General features: G+C 47.5%; 2 protein-coding genes across 2 annotated transcripts in view; both read right to left on the reverse strand.

Annotated features, from left to right (window-relative positions):
* Positions 1-22,275, reverse strand: part of LOC115328743 (disintegrin and metalloproteinase domain-containing protein 8) — a 74,679-nt gene that overhangs the window by 39,634 nt on the left and 12,770 nt on the right. The window lies entirely within an intron of this gene.
* LOC120851114 (zinc finger MYM-type protein 1-like) lies at positions 4,381-6,372 on the reverse strand. The gene is made up of 4 exons (XM_040223676.1): positions 6,148-6,372; positions 5,792-6,012; positions 4,714-5,686; positions 4,381-4,620 (listed from the first exon to the last, which is right to left on the reverse strand). Exons 1-4 carry the CDS (start codon positions 6,370-6,372, stop codon positions 4,381-4,383), a joined length of 1,659 nt encoding a protein of 552 aa, XP_040079610.1.

The raw sequence follows: 22,275 nt of genomic DNA on the forward strand, positions 1-22,275 counted from the left end.
GGGGGGGGGGGGGGGGGGGGAAGGGTTAGGTTCAGATTTTTTTTTTCGTGTAACGAATGCAGAAAGAGGAATGCATGCAAAAAGCAACAACGCTCCAAACTCGGAACTGCGACAAAAGTCAGATAACAAGCGTGTCCAGAGTAAAGTATCTCAACGCATAGCAAATCAAAACTTGGGCGAGAAGAAGCCAAAAAGGAGAACTCACACTACACATTAGTATTTTTTCCATAAGCACAGCAGGATTGAAAATACATTTAACGACACTTTTATTAATAGCTTAATGATTGAAATAATCTCAAATGGTCTGAATAATAACGATTGGTATGTCCTAAACTGGAATTCGCCATGTGCTCCTTTCCAAAGAATAACATTCCTTTGAAGCATTTATATCATGCTTAAGATATGGTAAAATAAACGTAAAATTATTCACATGTATTGCAATGCAAATCCAGGTAATTGATTCTAAAGCTTCGCTTCCTGGGCCCGTTTGCTCGAAGCACTAACCGCGGCTAAAGTTAGCCGCAGTACCTAGGAGAGGGATTTTGAGATCACGTGACTGGCTCGGTAGGGATGCGGGGAAACATGGCGGTGCCCCAGTTAGTCAGCGCCGCTCGCTTTGAAGCTAATGTGTCGGTCGCTTTGGAACTAATATGTCGTTGTAGCTGGAATATCGGGCGCGTTAGTCAGCAACGTATGGTGCAGGAGGCTTTCGCTTTGCCTTATTTCACTTAAACCGCAAAGCATGGGCAATGACATCGCCACATTTTTTAGATAGTGTTTGGATTCTGGGTACTCCTAAGCCTAAATGAACGCGATAATTGTCGGCATAGCAACGTCTTTGGAAAGCGGATTGTTGATAGCACACAAAAGCAGACGGCGTCCCAACCGACCTTTTTTTCTAAATTATCCAAGCACCGAGGTGCATGCTACGACTGTAGTTGCACGCGTCGCACGTGCTGGCGTCTGCAGTAGTAACCGTTCTAAAGCAAAAAGTATAAAACAAATTTTGCCTTGTACGCGCGTTCGTTAAAGCCTTATTATAATTTTTTACTTCAAATCTTTTATAAGAGGAAGGCCAGCGCGCGTGAACCGTAGAATTACAATTTCAGCGTTCTCCTCGTGATGCTTGGATATTTTAGAAAAAAGTCTGTCGGGACGCTGTCTGCGTTTGTGTGCTATCAACAATGCGCTTTCCAAAAACGTTGCCATGCCGACAATTATCGCGTTCATTGAGGCTTAGGAATGCCTAGAATCGAAACACTATCTAAAAAATGCGGCGATGTCATTGCCCATGCTTTACGGTTTAAGTGAGGTAAGGCAAAGCGAAAGCCTCCTGCAATATTCGTTGCTGACTAACGCGCCCGATATTCCAGCTACAGCGACATATTAGTTCCAAAGCGACCGGCGCTCACTCACTGGGTCACCGCCATGTTTCCCCGCATCCCTACCGAGCCAGTCACGTGATCTCAAAATCCCTCTCCTAGGTACTGCGGCTAACTTTAGCCGCGGTTAGCGCTTCGAGCAAACGGGCCCAGATCGCCCCTTCATCTCCTTCTCTTCTGAAAAGAAATGAGGGTATCACAACCCTTGATAAGAACCGTTCCCTGATCATCTTACCCAATCTCAGCGGGCGCGTGTATTATCCTATTTTTTAATCATTCGAAAAACTGAAAATTTGGACACCCATCAGGTACAGGTACTTAGATATTATGCTTCGATGGTTCCTCTTCAAAATTGGGGTCAGTTGTTTTTACAGATATCACAAGAAAGATATATATATATTATGCAGAATCACTCTAATTTTAAAGGTGGTAACGTTAGAAACTTTGGTGTACAAAAATTTTACGCATAAGGAACAAGCATTATCGACGTCTAAATAGTATGTCAATTTAATTTCAGAGTGAAAGTCGAAAGAGTTACGGCCAAAAAAGAATGATGGGCGGATGAACCAATCATACACATTATTTTTCCACTTGCACAAGTAAAATGAAGTGCCATTTAATGTTAACGAGTAAATATGAAAACGGAATACTCTAATTCACAGGATGAGTGATGTTGTTTGTTTTCTCTTAAGCATATATTAAGTGCATTTCATTTCTGGAGCACCTGAGATTCCGTTTCCATGGCATGTTGCCTCGACGACGTCACAGCTTCACGTGACACACTGACTTCGTCTCAAAGGCTCTTGAAATGCAAATCATTTTTAGGCTGTTTGTGACCTCACTTTACTCTATGGCATCCTGTGACACTTGACGCAAAGTGACATCTAGACGTCATGTGGCACCACGATATAACTTTCACTGTGATGTCACTCGACAAGACGACATCATGTTATGCACTGTAATATCACGCGACGACATGACGTCACGTGACAACGTCGAGGGACATGACCTGGCATGTGTGCCGTCACGCCACGCCAAACTGACATAGCGTGACAAGGTGACATCACGCAAGACTGAGCAAGCACAGTGTCTTATGACGCGGTCTGACGGCACGTCACACTACTGCGTGGCATCAGGGGAATTCGTGACTGACTTTTTAACGTTACGTCACGTCACCCAGGGATGTCAAATCACAAGTTAATCTAACATCATCATGCCAGGCGATATTTTGACGGCTTTGCATATTCACTTGTTCATGTCAATGTGACATTCAGTGGCCTTGTGAGTGATCCCTCAAAAGTGGGAGCAAAATGAACCCATATATATGCATCTGTGCATTTAAAACGCCTTTGGGAAATTCCCTAGAGACCGGCTATTTTTTATTGATATTGTGTTTCTCTGCTGCGATCTGTGGCCGATGTTTAATGGCATCTTACAAGGGACGGCGCCAGGATTTCCAGATTGGGGGGGGGGGGGGGGGGGGGGCAGTGGGGAGGCGTATTACATTTTCGCGGGGGGGAGGGGGGTTCATGAGAAACCGGGAGGTCGGTTCTGACAGCTAAAATAAGCGTTGGCGGCCAGTCAACCTGGAAGTGAGCTGGAGGTTGTTAATGTCGTGCAGCTACCCGAGAATTGTGTAAACAAAAAGGCAAATCGCTTTGCCGCCGTCTCCTTTCACGACATGTTAAAAAGGCGGATTATAAATAAAGTAATGGTCGATGGCTGCGTAGAATAGTCACTGCCGACGACGTAAAACTGGACGAACCAAGCACTTCAAAATATTTTATAACATTTTAGAGCGCAGCTCTTAGGGGCTCGTTTCCGGCTTGAGCGGCGTCGGCGTCGCCGTTGGCGTCGCCGTCGCCGTCGGCGTCGGCGTCGGCGTCGGCGTAACCGCGCGGTGCATCATGGGAAATGTCCCATAATGCACCGCGCGAGCCCCCCACCGGGGTCACGTGACCTCGTGGGGGGAGGGGGCACGTGACCCCCTCGAGGTCACGTGACCCCGGTGCATCATGGGAAGTGTCCCATAATGCACCGCGCGAGCCCCCCGCCGGGATCACGTGACCTCGTGGGGGCACGTGACCCCCCGAGGTCACGTGACCTCCCGAAGTCACGTGACTCTCCTGAGGTCACGTGACCCCCGCCGATGTCGCGTGACCCCCCGATGACGTCATCGTCACTGATGACGTCACCGGCATCTACATCGTCATCGTCATCATCACTGATGACGTCACCGGTATCCACATCGTCATCGTCATCATCACTGATGACGTCACCGGCATCCACATCGTCATCGTCATCATCACTGATGACGTCACCGGCATCCGCATCGTCATCGTCATCATCACTGATGACGTCATCAGTGACGTCACTGATGTCGTCACCGGCATCCACATCGTCATCGTCATCGTCACTGATGACGTCACCAGCATCCGCATCGTCATCGTCATCATCACTGATGACGTCACCGGCATCCGCATCGTCATCGTCATCATCACTGATGACGTTACCGACATCCGCATCGTCATCGTAATCATCACTGATGACGTCATCAGTGACGTCACTGATGTCGTCACCGGCATCCACATCGTCATCGTCATCATCACTGGTGAAGTCATCTGTGACGTCAGTAATGACGTCATCGGTACCCGCATCGTCATCGTCACTGATGACGTCATCAGTGACGTCAGTGATGACATCATCGGCATTTGGGGGTCACGTGACCCCCAAGGTCACATGACCCCCAAGGTCACGTGACCCCCCTGGTTAGTTGAACCCCCCCCCCCCAGTGCCCTTCCCTCCTCCTCCTCAAGAGCTGCGCTCTAATTCGGCGTTACAGGGAGTTGTAAGCGGCTTTCACTTTTTATCACCCCAGTTTATTTCTTTGGTTGACAGTGTACTTACAACCTGAATTACATTGCACATGTTCGTTATTTACAAATATTTACATTCTGAAATTTCACATTAAGGCACGTTCGCACTCGTTCCCCAAAGTTCAGTGAAGTCGAATCCGTCTGTTGTGATGGGCACCATCGAAGGCGTTGACAACGTCATCTAGTTCCAGGCTTTTCGCGGTGGACTTCTCCACGGCGAGAACCACCAAGTTCGCGAGCCTCTTGTCAGACATTCTGTATCGGAAATACGTCTTCAGCCGACGAAGGCACGAGAACGTGCGTTCGCAGGCGGCGCTGGAGGCAGGGATAGTCAACGCTATAACACAAAGACGGTACGATTCCTGAAAGGCAATTTTAAATTTGCCTAAAAATTCGGCAAACAATATTGTGGTGGTCACACTGCACCCATTCTCTCTTTCGTATCGCTGTAAAACCCTGGGAAGCAGATTCATCTCGGCCACAAGTGCATCCCAGTCGGACGAGTAGTGCTTTGCAAACGGTTCGACCAGCGAGATGTCCATGAAGCGATCGTGTTGAGGTTGAAAACAGTTTAAACCCTTCAGGATGAGATCACTGTCGCTAAATCTTCGCTTAAGTTCTTCGCACGTTCTATCCAGGATGGGAAGGAACACGTGCACACGGCAGTCGTTTTCAGTGGAGTAGCTGGGGTCCTCTCCGGGCAGCTGGGCTTCTGTTAGATATTTTGCAAGGTGCGCCGGCAGACGGTTGATTCTTCGCTCTTCTACGAGACGAATTCCGTTTGTCTCTGCAACGCTTAAGCACTGACTCCAAATGCTTGAGAAACCCTCTGACGTCCTTAGGTATCTAAATCGGTCAAGTACCACACTGACCATCATGGAGGCATGAGTAAGGTCGCAGTTCTTGTTCTGGTAATCTGAAAGAATCTGCAGCTCACCCAAAAGCTCGCTAAAGATACTCAGATGTGAAACAAACGTGAAGTTCAGCTGGTGCAAAATTCCGCGTGCTTCTGCTGATCTTGATCTTCCGCCTTCGGCGATCTTTGTGAGTGTGACAATTATTGCAGGAAGCGCGTGTAGGACGGCTTTGCATGCGTTAATTTGGCATGTCCATCTTGTCTCGCTGATGCCTTTCGGTTCGATCGTTGTGCCGCACACCTGCTTTTGAACTGTGATGAACAGCGCATGTGTGGCAGACCCTCCCAAGAAGACATACAACATCTCTATTAAAGAGAAAAAGGTCCTCGCGGAATCAAAGCTTTTGCAGGCATCGACAATAACCAAATTCAGCCGGTGGTTGAAGCAGTGGACATACAGGGCTTGAGGCACTTCTAACTTGAGAAGGGCTTGAACACCTTTGCTCTTGCCACTCATTACGCTTGCACCGTCATAGGTTTGTGCGATGCAGTTCTTAAGATGAATTCCACATCTGGAGAGCGTTTCCTTAACCTAGCTCAGGAGAGAGGCAGCGTCTAGCGTTTTGGCACTCCTAAACCCAAGAAATCTTTCGTAGACGGATTTGTTCAGGAAATACCGGACTACCACAGAGAGCTGTTCCGTTTTGCTGATATCTCTAGATTCGTCCACTATAAGCGCAAAGCACTGAGCGCTGTCCACCTCGGTCTTGAAACGACGCAAAACCATATCTGACATTGCTGAGAGTATCTCATCCTGAACGGAATGGTGAGTATATTTCGCGTTGGCAGGGCCATTTTCCAGCTTTTTTAGCACAATGGCATCGCTTTTCGCTACAAGCTGAAGGAGCTCGAGAAAGTTTCCTTTGTTTTCACTTGAGGCTGACTCACCGTCCGCTCTCTGGGCAATCCCCTGTGTTGCAGAAAACCTCAGCACGTCAGCTATCACAGAGATATAGTGGCGGTTTTCTCTTACCTCTTTCAAATACGCCTCGCTGAGGTGCACGGAGACTGAATTTTCGGCGCCCTTTTCCTTCATCTGCTTGAAGGATGCCCATAAGGCCTGGCACAACTTGTGCGCTGCACTGTTCGAATGGAGTCGCAGTCCGCTGTCCTTTTGAAGCGCTTTCTTCCAGTTCCGATAGCCCTCGGTCACAAACACAGCACTTCCACTCCTCTGTCCATTGCTAGTTGAAAACATTCCGCAGGCGAAACAGAATGCCGAGTTCGAAGTCACGCTGTATTCCAACCATGGGAAGCTGGTGTACCATTCAGACTTGAAGATCCTGCCGTCGTTCCCGTATTTAGTAACAGGAAGGATTGTAGCACAGGCTGTACCGGCGAATCATGGGCTGTCCTGGCTACATCAGGAGGTATTTCGACCTTTATATCAGGAGCTCTCGTTCGGAGTTCTTCGATCTGGAACTCGTCATCCGGGCCATCCCCATCGCTGTCACCAAAAGTTGACTCGCACTCTTGTTTCCCGGCGCTTGCGTTGAGCACACACTCTTCATCAAGTGAAAGCTTTTCTTTGGCGGGTTCAGGTTCGGTGACATTCTCTTGAACTTTTCGCTTGGTCCCCTTTCGTTGAAAAAAGTCACTTATCGGACAATTGGATGCCATGGCGTACCCAAGAGTATAGCTCTCCACAATGCTTCCAGCTTCAGCGTCCTTTTTCTCCCCTCGTGGGTGAGGAAGAAAGGGAGAAAGCGAAGGTTTCTTTCTCGCCACGGCGATGTCACCAGCAGTGTCGCTCTCGTGGAAATGGTGGGCTCCCCGGCTCAGCCAGCTCAGCGTTCAGCCAAGGTCCTTGGCCGCCAAGTAGCTAACCCCCGGGCACCGCGCTTGCGGGTGAGCCGTCTCTGGCAACGGCCAGAGACGGCTCACCCGTGATTGACCGGTCGCGGCCTTGCTGTTTTGAGGGAACCGGGATAGCACCGAAGGTCAGCTTATCCCGCTGGCGATGCGGAGAAACCCGTGAGAATGTGGGACAGGGTGTTATCTCAGGGACTCGTGGGCGCCGTTATTAGGAAGTCGGGGCCGCGTTACAACGTGTAGAAACCGCGAGGGGCGAACGGCTGAGCTCCTTCCCCTCGGCTTCGACGAGAGGCAAGAAAGCTTTCATTTTTCGCGGGCTACGGAAAGGTAATAAAGCAGGTCGGTCACACAAAGAAGTGTTTGTTCCCCGGCCGCTGCCTCTTGTGCCTCGCCTGCCTGCTCAGAATAAAAAGTTATCCTCCTGTCCACTACAAAAAAAAAAAAAAAGCAAGCAAGATTTTGGGATTTCGGCAGGTAGGCGTCGAAATCTTTTGGGGCTGAAATTAGGAAAACGACGGGCGGCTGGTTACTGCTTGGGGGGGGGGGGGGGGGGGGGTATTTTATTTTGGGGTGGCAAGACAAACTGGAGGGGAGGCGGTCGCCACCCCTTGCCTCCCTTTGGCGCCGTCCCTGCATCTTACACCAACAGTGTGGACACTCTAGTAGCTCTTTTGGGCTTTCCCACGTCTGAGGAAAAGGGCATCCCGGTGGTTCATTCAAGTGCGGGGATCGTTGGAACTTTCGGGGCGCCCCGGCGTGGCAATGCGCCACTTCGGTCCCCTGCTTTTATAGACGGGAGTCCTGGTAAGGCCTGGCAAGAATGGTTCAGTCACTCGCCTATTCTACACCTGTCCCCTCTTTTCGTGCACTTTCCTCCTTTTCTCTTTACCTTCATCTTTCGCCCTCTTTCGTGGCAAGGGTTAACCTTGCGTAGTGATTGACTCTTCTTAAACCACACTTAAGTATAGAACCGTGGCAGCTGTTAATAGCAATACATACTCAACAAAGCCCCTATTGTTGTAAATATTTAGCCGTCACCACCTTGGGCACCATTGTGGGTGGTGCACCGCAGGAACCGAATTCTTCTTGCCTTTCTACGGCGCCCCTTTCTTCTAAACCCAGAGCAGAGCGACCCTTTAAAAGAGCTTAACCGCTCCCCCTCCTATTTGTCAAGGCCGAAAAATATATTTTTTTTCTTTTTGTTTTTTTGTAATTTATGTTCCAAACGATGATAAACCTTTTTCGTAGAGTTCATTTTTTCTTATCTCAGTGATAGCATGGCTAAGGCAGTTAGAATTAATTGCAAGGCAGATAACTTGCCGTGGACCTCCTCGGTGAGGTAGAAAATAAAGCTCAAAGCACAGCATTACCTAATTTGACAAGCTTAGGCGAAGACATCTTCTCTGCAACGCCGCAACGCAGTCTGAACACAGCCAGATGCGTCATCCCTAAGCCTTCATGGAATTCCCCTTCACCGCATCCTTTGGTGCGTTGAAGGTGAATTCCATGAAGGTTTACGCAGGAGTGCTTTAGAAGTCGTAAGGCAGATCACCCTACGACAAGCGGATGGGAAATATTGAACCGACACATTGCACTGACTATTGAACTCCACTCCCTGCCTTTCACCATAAAAGCGGAGTACATAAACTACAGAGTTCGTCCTTTCGTTCCAAATCCTCAAAGGTGCAACAGCTGAGAGTGTTTTGGGCTCGGTTTCCGAAAGTGCCGCCGCCGAAAAACCTTCGGAAAATGTAGTGCCACTTACCCCATCGCCGCCATCTGTGAAAATGATCATGAATGAAAAATACGGAATGAACTGTGGCTGACCACACCCCGCATTTTCACGCACAAGTTCTCAAGAGAAAGAAAAAATGTGTGTATTCACTTTTAAGTTCAAACACAGTATAACCTTCCAGGAAGCTAAAGAACAGATTGCTTTCAACGCAATTCGTTCATATGCCCAGGCGGTTCGAAGGGCATTCCCATTATCTATGGCATCCGTGGTGACGCAGACTTCCCCGGAAGACCCGTCCTCTGCACAAAGGACTTATTCTGAACCTCGGAAAACGGTGGGCAACCCGCTGCCTTCATGCACCAACGAGGTTGTGCCCTTTAAGAAGGGTACTGCACCCACCAAGGAGCCTGACGTTCTGTCAGCGACACCAGCTCGCCCTTCTGTACGAAATCGGCGACTGCCTCTCCGTGGCTTTTTTACAATCCTGGGCGGCCAGATACACTTCTATCGCCCTAAAGACCCGAAATCTCACTGGATGAAAAAAAATGGATTAGGACTTCACACATTCTTAAAAAGGTGTAATTTTACACCCCCGTCACACATAATACACCCCAAAACTTCAGCTCCGACGTACGGCGCACTCACGTAGAACCGACAGCACTATCTATCAGAAGCGGCTTCATAGCCGAGTTGTACAACGTCTTAAAATAAAAGTTGTTAACCCAGCAGCTAAGCCTAGTTCGTTTTCCATCAAATAGCTAATGTATATGTTACTGGCTAAAAAAATAATCGGGGTTTTCTTAGACCTACTGAAAACCCTCAGGGTTTTTTCAGTAGTTTTTGATACGCGCTTTAGGTGCTTAATAAGTTTTATCGATATCAAACCCCTCAGAAAAAATGGGGCCGTCCGTCAGTTGGACGTGAGTGCGCTGAACGTGAAACGAAAAATGTTGGTGTACAACATAGGAGGAACAGTTATAAAACTTCACCCTTCTTTTCAGTGCACCTTATGATAATGAAAAATAGAGAGATGAAACTAATAAAGTTTCATCTCTCTTTCTCTCTCCCTCTGGATCAGAATCTTTCTTTTCATTCTTCTGTGAGGTTCCCAAAAAACCTGAAAAATTGTAAAACAAAAAAACGAGAACAAAAAACAATCCCACTGAATTTGGGATTAAAACCATAAAAACTACTGTTTACAGTTTTTGTTTGTTTAAAACAAATATTTACACGGTTCCTTTGATGCAGATAAAAGTCTTTTTTTTTCTCATTTACTTGAGCTGCATAGGCCACTTGCCTAACTACAACGATGTGAGCTACCTTTTAATGGATCACCATCCAATTCTTTGTTGCTTACAGGAAATGTCCCTAAAGGCAACCCATACTAATTTTTTTAAGCATTTCCTGGTGTTTCGCAACAACTGTACACATGCAGCTTACGCAGCTAGACGTGGTGCGGTGTTTGTGCAACGTCCAGTTCCATGTAACGATCTGCCACTGGAGACTTCACTGTAGGCAGTGGCCACATGCATTTTTAAAGATCTATAATTATAGTCTGTTCTTTGTATATACCTTCAACTTGTCAGTTGCATTCAGATGAGCTGGAAGACCTGTTAATCAACATACTTTATCTTTTTTATATCTAATAGATTTTAACGCACACAATTATATTTTGAGTAGTGACAGGCGAGATTCTCAAGCACTCTTGTCGAACGCTTTTTGCTTTCTACAGGATTTTGCCCGCTAAACGCAAATGAATTCCCGTATTATAGCTCATCAACTCACATTTCTACTTCCATTGACCGATCTATTTGAAATCCATCATTATTTCAGATACTTTCATGGAAGATTTTCCCAATTCCTCACGGAAATGACAACTTTTCTCTCATTTTATAATTTAACCCTCTGTCCATGACAGCGCCAACGCTCTTTCTTCTTTTGAAGTTCGAGAACGCCAACTGTGCCACTTTCAAACAATCATCTCTTTTGACATGCTCATCAGTTGACGATATTGGTAACAGAGCCACTGAACATATCACTTAACACATTTTACGGGCTGCCACTCTCTCCATCCGCATGTCGTCTCTGCAAGTACCCAGGAGTTCTAAGCCCATTTGGAACAAAAGTGGAATATGGCTAAAAAAAAGTACAATATTATGAATAGGGTATTTTTAGGCGCTGACCCACAACAGACGATTTGACTAAAGTTAAAGGGGATAGGGCAGGAGGCGATGAGTATTTGAACGCAAGCGAACGGAAGGTACTCGAGGGTACGTTTTTGTTTATTAGAAACACAGTGTTTGCAAATGAGGTATGAGGCGCGTGCATAAGTTCGACGGCTCTTACCGGACATTCAATGTCCCACTCTTGAGTAGAAAGGGAGTGTGACCTGCAAGTCTTGAGGAACAGGCCAACAACCTTAGTGAGCACTTCGAGTATGCCTCCAGTTCTCATTATTAAACTCAAACGTTTCAGTGACACATGATAAAATTTAAAAAAAGCTGATATCTTATAAGGTGGCGCGCAGGAACTTTATAATGCTCCATTTATATTACACGAACTTGAAATGTCCCTTTATTGTTTCAAAACAAACTTTTCCTGGACCAGATAGTATTCCGTGCTCCGTGCTTCCGTGCTCCGCGTTCCGTGCGTCCGTCATGCCCGCGTTTCTTGTATTAACGTGTTTCTGACTAATGTAAAAGTTTGGGCTAGTTGGTATTTCATGATTAAAATTAAAGCAGCGAAAGGACACGGACAAGAACAAGAAGGACGTTACAGCATTTATACTTGATGTTATCACGAATAAACTTTAGTTGTAAGTAAGCGCGTTGTTCGTCTGCCGTCTTGTTCTTGTCCGTGTCCTTGCGCTGTTTTAATATTTAATCGTGTTTCTGACTCTTCGATCTGTAACCACAACAATCGTTTGGCGCACTTGTGTTGGTTTCTGGGGGGCTCTTCCTTTTGTTGCGCTTGTTAGGTTTTGGTGGGCGTTTCTTTTTTTTTTTTTTGTGTGCTTGCTGGCATGCTCATACGGGAGCAGGAAGCCGCGATGGCCGCAGCGGCACAAATGAACCTGCTCACGAAGATCACGGAGATGTGTGACTCCGTGATGTAGGGAATGGCCCACATGCCTGGTCAGCAGGAGACCCCACCGCGAGAGCCCGGACCACACTTGACTGTTCCAGTCTACACGTGGTGCGACGACGTCAAGTCCGTAGCAGACTTCCTGGGCGACCTGCAAAAGTACCACCTTGCCTCCTGTGCCTCGGAAGACTTCGTCGTGGACCGGATTGCCCCGCTAGCTTTGCAAGCCAGCGCCAGGGGCTGGGGGGGGGGGGGGGTCGCAGGCCCCCTTCACCAGTCAGGCGAACTTCGAGACAAGGCTTCGAGGATAGTTCCTGCCCGTGGGCTATGCAACGCAAATTTTCCGAGAGCTCGAGGCAAGGACGCAGCACCTGGACGAAAGTCTGGTTTGCTACGTTCGGGGCTTGCAAGACCTCTTCAAGAGAGCGGACCCGAAGTCGCCGTAGTCGGATAGAGTAGTTTGGGTCAGAAGACAGTGTCACCCAAGGTACCACGTCTACCTGATCAACCGCACCTTTGATACATTTGAAGAGCTAGTCCGGGGCGCCCGCCTCATTGAGGAAGCTCTTCATGCCGAGCGGAACTACGTGCCGCCGCTACCAGCCAAGCACGCGCTCGAACCAGTATGTGCATGGCGAAGCTCCGAGGATTCAACGTAAGTGGACTGTCCGAACAAGATATTCGTTCTCCACCAGGTCAACCAGGAGAGTTGGCGCAGCATGCATGGCGCCCTCCCGTGCGGGATAAGCGGCTGTTCGCCTAACTCTTGTTTAGAGGAACCCGGATGTCTCAGCGGGGCCCATGAGAGTCTCCGGCGGGGGTCGCCATGACAGGTGGGAGGTTGTTGGCCGTGCCCTATCGTAAGCTGGGGCCTAACGGTGATCACCGCCCAAGTGAACCATCTTCTTCAGTCTGCTCCAGCAACTGCCGCTGAAAACTGGCACGGTGCGGTCGCAATTCCACAGCCATGCAGCATTGACCTTCGCCGCAACGGAACATGCCCTCCCCACAACAGCCAGTCGCAAGCCTGGTGGAGACCCTCTCATAGTGGTTTTGTACCCGATCACTCAAGACGGTCCAACAGGCACCTCGGTGCGAATCGCCTAAGCAGGCAACTGTCGTCGGACTGCTGCTACGCGTGCGAGCAGCCCGGCCATTACCAAAACCAGTGTCCAAGACGTCTGGACACTACAAATAAAAGGTGGGCCGACATGGCCGCAAAGGGCCGGAACCTAAACAACCAAGGAAACCACTACGGACGGCGACGCTGAAACCAGACAGTCACTCGCCGACGGCCGTTACAGTCCCTGGGAGCAGTGAGGCCGCTGCACATATTCCATCGGTATGCGAATCCAGACCGAGGCTAACATAATTGAACCGAGCATGACAATTTCACTGCCCGATTTTTCCATTGCCGCACGCTTGGATTCTGGGCAGCTATCTCGCTTATAGGAGATTTCGTTTTCGAACTCTGCAAAGCAAAAAATTTGAGCCTCCAAGAATGCGAAACCCGTTCGCAGCTAGCTTCTGGTAGAGAGGAAACAGTTGGAGGAGCGGTGCGGCTGCAGACTCTCTTTAATGGAAAGAAGCGGCGTCAGTGATTTCTTTACCTGCTGGGACTTGTGGTACCCGTGATCTTTGGCCGAGATTTCATGACGGTCGACTTTTTTGGTGGTGGATACCATTTGGGACAACAACCGGAGCTGACTCCGTTTACCAGACGTAAGACTGCCTTCGTAACCCGCCCACTGCTGCCCACTTCACCATGGTGCCGGACGTCTTGCCTGCTGGCGTTCGAGAATTGTTTTGAAGTGCCCCGCAAGCAGCCAGCAGAAGCAGGATCTCCAAGCCGTCCAACAGTCTTTCTCAGTGATGTTCACGGAAACACCGGAAAAGACTGACATCCTGTTGCACCGCACTGAAAGCGGTGACGCGCCGCCTCGGAGGTGCCACCCTCGACCGATCAGCGTCCACAAAAGGGCACTCCTAGTTGCGGCGCTCGACGAAATGATCAACACCGGTTCAGTACGTGAGTCCAAGAGCCCCTGGGAGTTTGCCATTGTTCTCGATCCGAAAAAAAGGTGGAACAGCCAGACTCTGTGTGGATTACAGGCGGCTTAATGATGTGTCTGTACGAAAAACAGCTACCCTTTCCCCAGCATTTCCTCCGTGATGTACGCGCTCGATAACGCGACCGCGCTTAAAATACTAGATTGCAGTCCCGGGTTTTTTCAGATCAAGATTCGCCCATCAGGCGTCCCAAAAACTGCTTTCATCTGCCACAGACGGTTGTTTGAGTTCACTCGACTGCCGTTTGGCTTGTATAACTCTCATGCCAGTTTTCAACGCCTAAAGGGTGTCGTACTTGGGAACTTGCAGTAAGATTTTGCCAGGGTATACATAGATGACGTGGTTCTTTTCTTGGGAACTATTGAAGAGCATGTCAAACACCTTCGCATCGTACTTGAGCGAGTGCGTAATGCTGGGCTCATTATAACTTAAGCGCGACTAGGACAAAGACAGACAGAGGAGAAAACACAGGACAAGCGCTGAACTAGCAACTGATTCTATTGAAAAGAAAATGCATATAATGCTGCTGCTGCTCGTGCAGGCTTTTTCTTTTTTCGTGCATTTTCTTTTCAATAGAATCCGTTGCTAGTCCAGTGCTTGTCCTGTGTTTTCTCCTCTGTCTTTCTTTGTCCTGGTCGCGCTGCAAGTTATAAGGAACTTTTACCAACTCGCCCTATTCTCCATAAAACTGGGCTCACGACTCATCCCGGAAAAGTTCAGTTGGCCGCGCCCAAGGTTAACCTCCTTTGATTGGTTGTGAATAATGGCACGTTTCGCCCTAACGAACTTAAGTTGCGCGCGCTAACGGGATACCAAAGCCGACATGACGTAAAGAGCCTACAAAATTACCTCGGAATGATTGCGTTCTACGGGGATTTCACTCCACACTGTTCGGAGATATTCCAACCGCTCAATCACCTTCTAAACTAGGCGTCAAACGGGGGTAGGGCCGAACAACAAGAATGCGCATCCGCAGCCCTTTCAAACCCAGCGTCTGAAAACGCTTGTTTATAGCTCCCAGACTTGAACAAGCCGTTTGTTCTGCAGACAGAAAAAGCGACTGTGGCCTGGTGCTGTCTTGCTGCAGGAGTATGGCGTTGTGCTTCGGCCAGTTGCTTTCACGAGCCACACGCTAACTCCAGTCGAGAGCAACTACAACGCCGCGGAACGTGAAGGTCTCGCCATTATTCATGCTTTGAAGCGCTTCAACGTGTACCTAGATGGCGCAACGTTCAGATTCAATTTGACCACCTAGCGTCTCATGACTAAGGGGACTTAAGAATCCAGCTGGACGTCTTGCTTGTTGGGTGCTTACAATAGAAAAGTACGACTGCTCCATCGTGTACCGCCCGGGGTCAACCAACCAACAACTTTGCTGATGCGCTTTCTCGTGCACCACTTCCCCAGGAACACTCGCAGGATTCCCATGGCTTCGTGACCGTCGCGGCAACGGCACGCGGATCCCTGGATTCATGGTGGGGTACATTAATGAGCCGCTTGGAGGTTCGCAAAGCGCAGCTGGGTGACGGACTCTGCCAACGCGTTTCCGCTTGGCTGGCAGCACGAGGTCCGGTCGACCACCCAAGGGACAAAAAGTTCGACTCTTACTTGATGAGCCACGACGACCTCACACTGCGCTACATCCCCCAGGTCGCCGACGAACCGGATGGCTCTGCGTTCCGGACCGTGATACCCAGCAAATTAAGTAAGCTTTCCATCTGTTACATGCATGACTCTGCCTTGGCAGAACACAGCATTTGGACACAGCACAAGTCGCTACCTGGCCAGGCAGGAGGCAGGATGTGCTCCGATACGCTAGTAGCTGCTCGGTGTGCCAGAAGGCAAAACACAGTGGTGGTCAGCCCCCCGGTCTTACGGAACCAATCGTGAGCCTGATTCCTTGGCAGATTTGTTGCTGTGACGTCATGAGCCCCTTTCTACGTAGTCCCCGCGAAACTCTTTGCTTGTTCGTGATAACTGGCCACTTCACGAAGTAAGTTGAGTTATTTCCTTTGCGTAAGCTAGATTCGCAAAAAATCCGGGGAATGCCTGCTTGAAACATTTGCTGGATTCGGCTTTCCACCACAGCTTGTAAGCGATAATGCCTCCTATCTAACGAGTAAGGTGTTCGTGGACGCATGCGAGGTGTTGGGAATTAAGCACAAAAGAACTTCCCCATACCACCCGCAAGCAAACATCACGGAAAGGTCAAATCGGATCCTTAGGATGATGTAAGTCGCCTACACCGAGCGCCACAAGGACTGGGACGCGAAACTGCCCGAGCTGGCATTCGCAACCCGTACGACCACTAATCGGTTAACCGGTCTCACTCCTGCACAATTGAAATTCGGCAAGGAGCTCGTTTTCCCGCTTTTTAACAATCTCCCTTCTACAGAGTCTGGGGGAAGGCTTCGCCCCTACGTAAAGTTCGCAGTGGACCTGCGAAAGTGGTTCTCCGATAACCTTCGAGAGGCCCGAGAAAATCTCGAAGTCGTCTAAGTGCAGCAGGCAGAACAGTACAACCAGGGCCGACGTGACTTGCAGTTCGAGGTTGGAGATTTTGTACTCCGGCGTACTCACCCACTGAGTGACGCCGCTCGAGGCTTCGCAGCCTCTCTCGCAAACAGGTGGGAAGGTCCATTTCGCGTGCGTGAAAAGTGCTCGCCACTTACGTACAACTTAGTTCACTGTGAGTCTAGCGAAGAAACCGGACCTTTCCATGCACCGACCTGAAACGATTTTTTCCAAGCAGAATACGAAGATTCCTCGGCGGACCGGAACTACACTGATGGCAGTCCCGTTCCGGAGACCCCCTTGTCTCCACCAAGGCGGCGGTATAGCCGGCGACGTCGGTGGCACCGAGGAGAGAGGAACCCTTTTTTTTTGTGTCCTCGGCTTCGCCTCTTTCGCATTTTGGGGGTTGTTTTCTACTTCCACGTATCGGCTTCCTTTTCAAGAGAGGGGAGCGGGTCGGATACGCAGCAAGGCAAACCGACCACAACTTTCAGCCAGAACACTCCTGCTATCTTTACGTTTTGTATTAATCAAAAAATTTACGATATCACTCCTAGAGTAAAATTTCGAAGTTTTCTTGCACCGTTTGAACGTTAGAATATCTGAGAATCGAAGCGAAAGGTATACGTGGCGCTAGGGCATAGGGGAAATTGTTTCAGCTCTTCGTCACCGAATGACCCTATCAGCTTTTAGCGAGGAAGCTCCTGCGGTATTGAACCTTTTGGGCTAATCGACGGCTCAACAAATTGGCAGTTCTCTTGCTTGCATTCGACCGCGATACTTTTTAAGTCAAAAGCTGGCGTTGGTTTAAGTGACGTGGACGCAAACTCTTACGAAGCATTCGAGCGAGTCATTCGGACAAAGGTTCATATAAAACGTTCATAAAACAGTTCGTTTATACCTTAGGAACTCAAAACACAGCGAGTCTTCACATTTTTTTATTGATCAGTCCACAAAATGGTGCATCCGATTCCCTTAGAAGTAAGTATTTGTAGGATCTTTACCTCGCTGATTGGTATCAATAGTCTACAGTAACCTCCATGTGTATAATCATACTCCTTTTAGATGGTTGTCTAATCCATCATTTTAACATAATAATCTTTAAAAAATGCAGCCCCGCTCTTTAGAGGTTCATAAACAGACCTACATATTTCAGCTATTCGTTAAGTGTAATGCAACTCGGAAATATAAGATTAATTGCACATTTTTTTTTGTAGGACATATTGCAGTAATAATTTTTTTTTGGTCATCAAGGGTGCATAATATTAGTTGGTAAATTATTTACTTGTTCCAAATGCATGGACAAGATCACTCGTATTTGTGTTCATCCTTTGCCCGAAGAGTAGTCTTGTTGAAAAATGTAGACTGCCATTTCTTTCAGTCTCTCCAATAATTTTTTTTTCAAAAGTTTTGGCTGCCTATATATCCTTTCGCCCTAATTTTGAGAAGGGCAACCGCCACAGCCCCCTTGAGCCAATCAGAAAGACGGAATGAATATTTATGACAAATCTGCGCAGATGTGCACTCTTGTGATATTTTGTCATGTGCTTCTCTCCAACGTACATATTGACTCACCTAGGCTGTAGACTTCGCCGATTTCCAAATTGTGATGAGACGATTTGCTGTAGCTACTACTGTAATTACCCAAGACCTTCATACTTTGGGCATTTGTTCGACAAGAATATTATATCAGCCATCACTGTGAACTCGGCTCAGCGCCTACTGGACTCGAACGCTACATTAACGTTCGACTTGATGTAGGGCCCAATCGTGTGCTTTACACCTAAAAAACAAATTGTGACAGTTGTCTTGCTTGATGGGATTTTGCAAACGGTCTATTGTGTCATACATATAGGGAGCGTCCCGGTATATAACAGTGCATGAACACATACTATTAAACTAGGTGCTCAAAGCCAATGAGACGCTCCATCGCCGAAGCAGTCGGCTTTGGGGTGCTTATTGAATTGGCATTAAATACAAAAGGGCAGCCGGTGGCGGTCGTCGTCTCATTGTGGCGTAAGCCGCCCTCGGTTTGTCAGATGCCGCTTCGCTCGCAGAAGCTTCCGGTTGAAATTCCTGTCGAAATTGTGGCGGGACACTGTAAGACTATTCGGAAATTATCAAACAAATAATCGAAACGCTAGAAAAATATCCCTTAATTCAATAAGCGAATCGAATGGGGTAATACTAGATTCCGTTATTAAAAAATTGCGGATATTCGCACAACACTAGCATCTACACTCTAAAAAAAGCCCGTGCGTCTGCTTTCCCGCTCAACGCTCGGACAGCCAATCAGCGCAACTTACGGAGGCAGCTGAGCGAATGACGATGCCGAAACATATTTTTACACCAGAATACGCAGTCTGAGTTGCGACATTAAGCAATGCAATCGTGACGTTTTGCATTGCTTAATGTCAAAACACAGGCAATGTTTTCTGGTCTAAACATATGTTTAGGCATCGTCATTCGCTGAGCTGCCTCCGTAAGTTGCGCTGATTGGTTCTCAGAGTATTGTGCGGGAAAGTAGACGCACGGGTTTTTTTTAGAGTGTAGCTTCAGTCCTTTACCTCTAACTAGCTGTTTTTCCAAGAGATTAGAAAGGCTGAATAACATGAGGCTCGTGTTATCCGTAGAACGAAACAACCTCATTGAGAGGTACCAATGTGACTCGTGCACAACGGTCCACTGTCGATCATCTTGTCTGCTTTGAGACATTTGTATATATTAGTTTTTTGTCAATAGGCAACATTGTCTTTCCGTCTTTTTGAATTGGAGAAGGCATACGAAAAGCTCTGGCTCTACGGAATACTCCAAGATTTAGTATACCGTGGTTTCTGTGGCCGAATGTTGAGTGCTATACAGAGTTGTCTGGAGCACCGTACTTTCAGCGTGAGGCTGGGGACAAACAACTCTATGCAGTTTTACCGAAAAAGGAAATCCCTCAGATTTGGGGAGGGGGGGGGGGGGGTGGGAGGGGCGGAGTGGAAGGTTGGTGAGGATTCTGTATCACTCCATTTATCTTTAAACTGAATTCGATTGCCGTGCAATCGCTCCTTCTGTACATTGTTCTTTATATGTTGATGATCTACAGATCCGTTTCATTCAGTACTTTCTTAGTTTTGGAATGTCAAGTCGAACGATCATTGAGGGGTACCAATGTGACTCGTGCACAACGGTCCACTGTCGATCATCTTGTCTGCTGTGAGACATTTGCATACATTAGTTTTTTGTCAATAGGCAACATTGTCTTTCCGTCTTTTTGAATTGGAGAGGGCATACGAAAAGCTCTGGCTCTACGGAATACTCCAAGATTTAGTATACCGTGGTTTCTTTGGCCGAATGTTGAGTGCTATACAGAGTTGTCTGGAGCACCGTACTTTCAGCGTGAGGCTGGGGACAAACAACTCTAAGCAGTTTTACCGAAAAAGGAAATCCCTCAGATTTGGGGAGGGGGGGGGGGGGAGGGGCGGAGTGGAAGGTTGGTGAGGATTCTGTATCACTCCATTTATCTTTAAACTGAATTCGATTGCCGTGCAATTGCTCCTTCTGTACATTGTTCTTTATGTGTTGATGATCTACAGATCTGTTTCATTCAGTACTTTCTCAGTTTTGGAATGTCAAGTCGAACTAGCGGTTAACCACTTGGTGAAATGGGCCGATCTGAATGGTTTAAATTTTTTTTCTGAAAAAACTACTTGTGCTTCTTTTCTCATCGACGTGGAATTCTATAGAAACCATCCAGGCGCATGTATGGCACTCACGATTTCGTTAAAAAAAACGAACAGATGTTTTTAGGCTATTATTTGATTCCAAGTTGACCTCTTTTCCACACTTTAAGATCTTAAAGCGCAGGTGTTTTAAATCTCTGAATATTCCGAAGCTCTTGTCACATCCATCATGGGGCCCAGACCTGTGCCGGTCGCGCATTTATCACTCTGCCATTCCCTGCCACCTTGAACATGGCAGTTTCTTTTTTTTTTTGTAACTCTACCCCTTCATCAGTTCTGAGCATGCTAGATCTAATTCTTCATCCTGGACTGCTATCAGCTGCTGGTGCGTGTCGCACCTCCACGGTGCCTGGCCTTTATGCAGAAACAAACTAAATGTCCCTGGAATATAGTTGTTTTTAACAGGGTTGTTTTACTCTGTCAGAGCCCACTTTCTTGCCCAGCACCCCGTCCGAGATAGTCTTGAGTATACTTACTTTTATCTCAGATTCGAAAGCAAAACTTCCCTAATCCCCACTTCCCCGTTATCTTTCTATGAAAAATGGTAGTGCAGCACAATCGTTTGGAATGAATGCAAAACCCCTACTTGTTCACTAGCCTCTACTTAAGCCTACTGGAACCAGCGCCACATACATTGCGACTTTACTCAAACCAAATACAATAAAAAAACTAGGTTCCCCAGGAAGTCATAAAAACGAACTGTCTTACCACAAGCCCGGTATCGGGAGCATGTCAGTGTTTACACAGACAGGACAAAAAAAAAAAACTCCTAGTAGCCTGTGCTATGGTGGGACAATCGGTACTTCAAACAAGAAATAAGTTCAACAGCAACTATACTAACAGCAGAGGTCAATGCTTCCCGGGTGGCTCTTCATTGCATAACAACGAAAAGGGCTTCCTCACGCTGTAATGTACACTGACTCTGCGAGCTTTCAAAACGTAGTCGCATCGATGAACCGTGCAACAAACGCACCTGTCTCTGAATGCCCTTATGGTTGCCTAACCATAAGGGCATTCCTGGAACAGCAACTGCCTGCTGCGCAACCAGCTCTTCGGGTGAAAGAAAAGTTGACGTACACCGAATGACATACAAAGATTACCAGACCTTTTTGAAACAGTTGCATCCAAACAAAATGAAAGCTGCATTGGAGCAATGCCACAGCTAACAAACTACAAGAAAGCAATCCTTTTGAAGTAAGTGCCGGAGTTCCCGATACCATGAGCGCTTCTATGGTGTTATTCTCTTCAGGCTACGAATCGGCCATTGACGTCTCAAAATAGGTACCTCTTGAGCGGGGAGGATGCCCCTGAATGCGGACATTGTGTAATTTACTTCGAAGTACTATGCACAAGCTCATGGAATAGACTGTGTTTTATAAACGCCGTTACAAACACTTCTCACGGCTTTTTAATGAATACGTTGCATTAGACTTGGCCTTACTATTAGCTGACGAGCCGCTCATCACACGCAGCTGTGTTTTTACCCTCGTTACCCTCGTCACAAATCTCGACCTTCTACACTGCGTGTGATTTTAGTTTCTATCCGAAACAGATGGTCTTCCTGCATTAATAGACACTTATGTTCTTAGATTTATCGGATATTTCACTACTCTAGCTGTTTCATCTTCTCAACCCTATGTTGCAAAAGTTCAAGCTTGCCGCAACACAGCCTTAGGTAATGCAGCACCATAAACGTTCATCAATGAATCAATCAATCAACTCGAAAACGTTTCGCGCAAATATATCTTTCACAGGAAGTCATTATTATACTTTGAAAAGATACAAATTATGTCTGTTCTGAAATTGGGTATGTGTTGCCTTGTGACCCGATAAACCATTTTGTTGTCTGGAAATTTGTTTCTTTGTCTTCTTTTTTTTCAAGAACAGACTCTTGTGTGGGGGAAAACAAAGTGCTCTGGAAAATCACACCAGTAGACTTTTTCTCGCAGGCTCCACCTTTACAAGAACCCATAATTATCAGTGGAGAAAATACGGATGCTGCCTGTTTTGCGCTGGGTGTGTTTTCTACTGCGATCCCAGAGAGTATTTTGGTGTCCGGGAAATGCTTTACTGCGTCTTTTATTTTTGTAATAGTTTCTTATCGCTGAACATGTTGTTCTTTTGTTAACACCGCAGCTTGGGCTAGTTGGTTTTC

The sequence above is a fragment of the Ixodes scapularis genome, unplaced genomic scaffold, assembly GCF_016920785.2.
Source record: "Ixodes scapularis isolate PalLabHiFi unplaced genomic scaffold, ASM1692078v2 PGA_scaffold0__279_contigs__length_252992795, whole genome shotgun sequence".
NCBI lineage: Eukaryota > Metazoa > Arthropoda > Arachnida > Ixodida > Ixodidae > Ixodes > Ixodes scapularis.

Excerpts from the sequence above, each read along its gene's own strand:
- LOC120851114 (XM_040223676.1), bottom strand. The coding sequence starts at position 6,372 with ATGTTTTCAACTAGCAATGGACAGAGGAGTGGAAGTGCTGTGTTTGTG. Across the intron at positions 6,013-6,147 it reads GCGAGGCGTATTTGAAAGAG|CTTGTAGCGAAAAGCGATGC; the intron begins GTAAGAGAAAAC and ends GAGCTCCTTCAG. Across the intron at positions 5,687-5,791 it reads CAGCTCTCTGTGGTAGTCCG|ATGTGGAATTCATCTTAAGA; the intron begins GTATTTCCTGAA and ends AACGCTCTCCAG.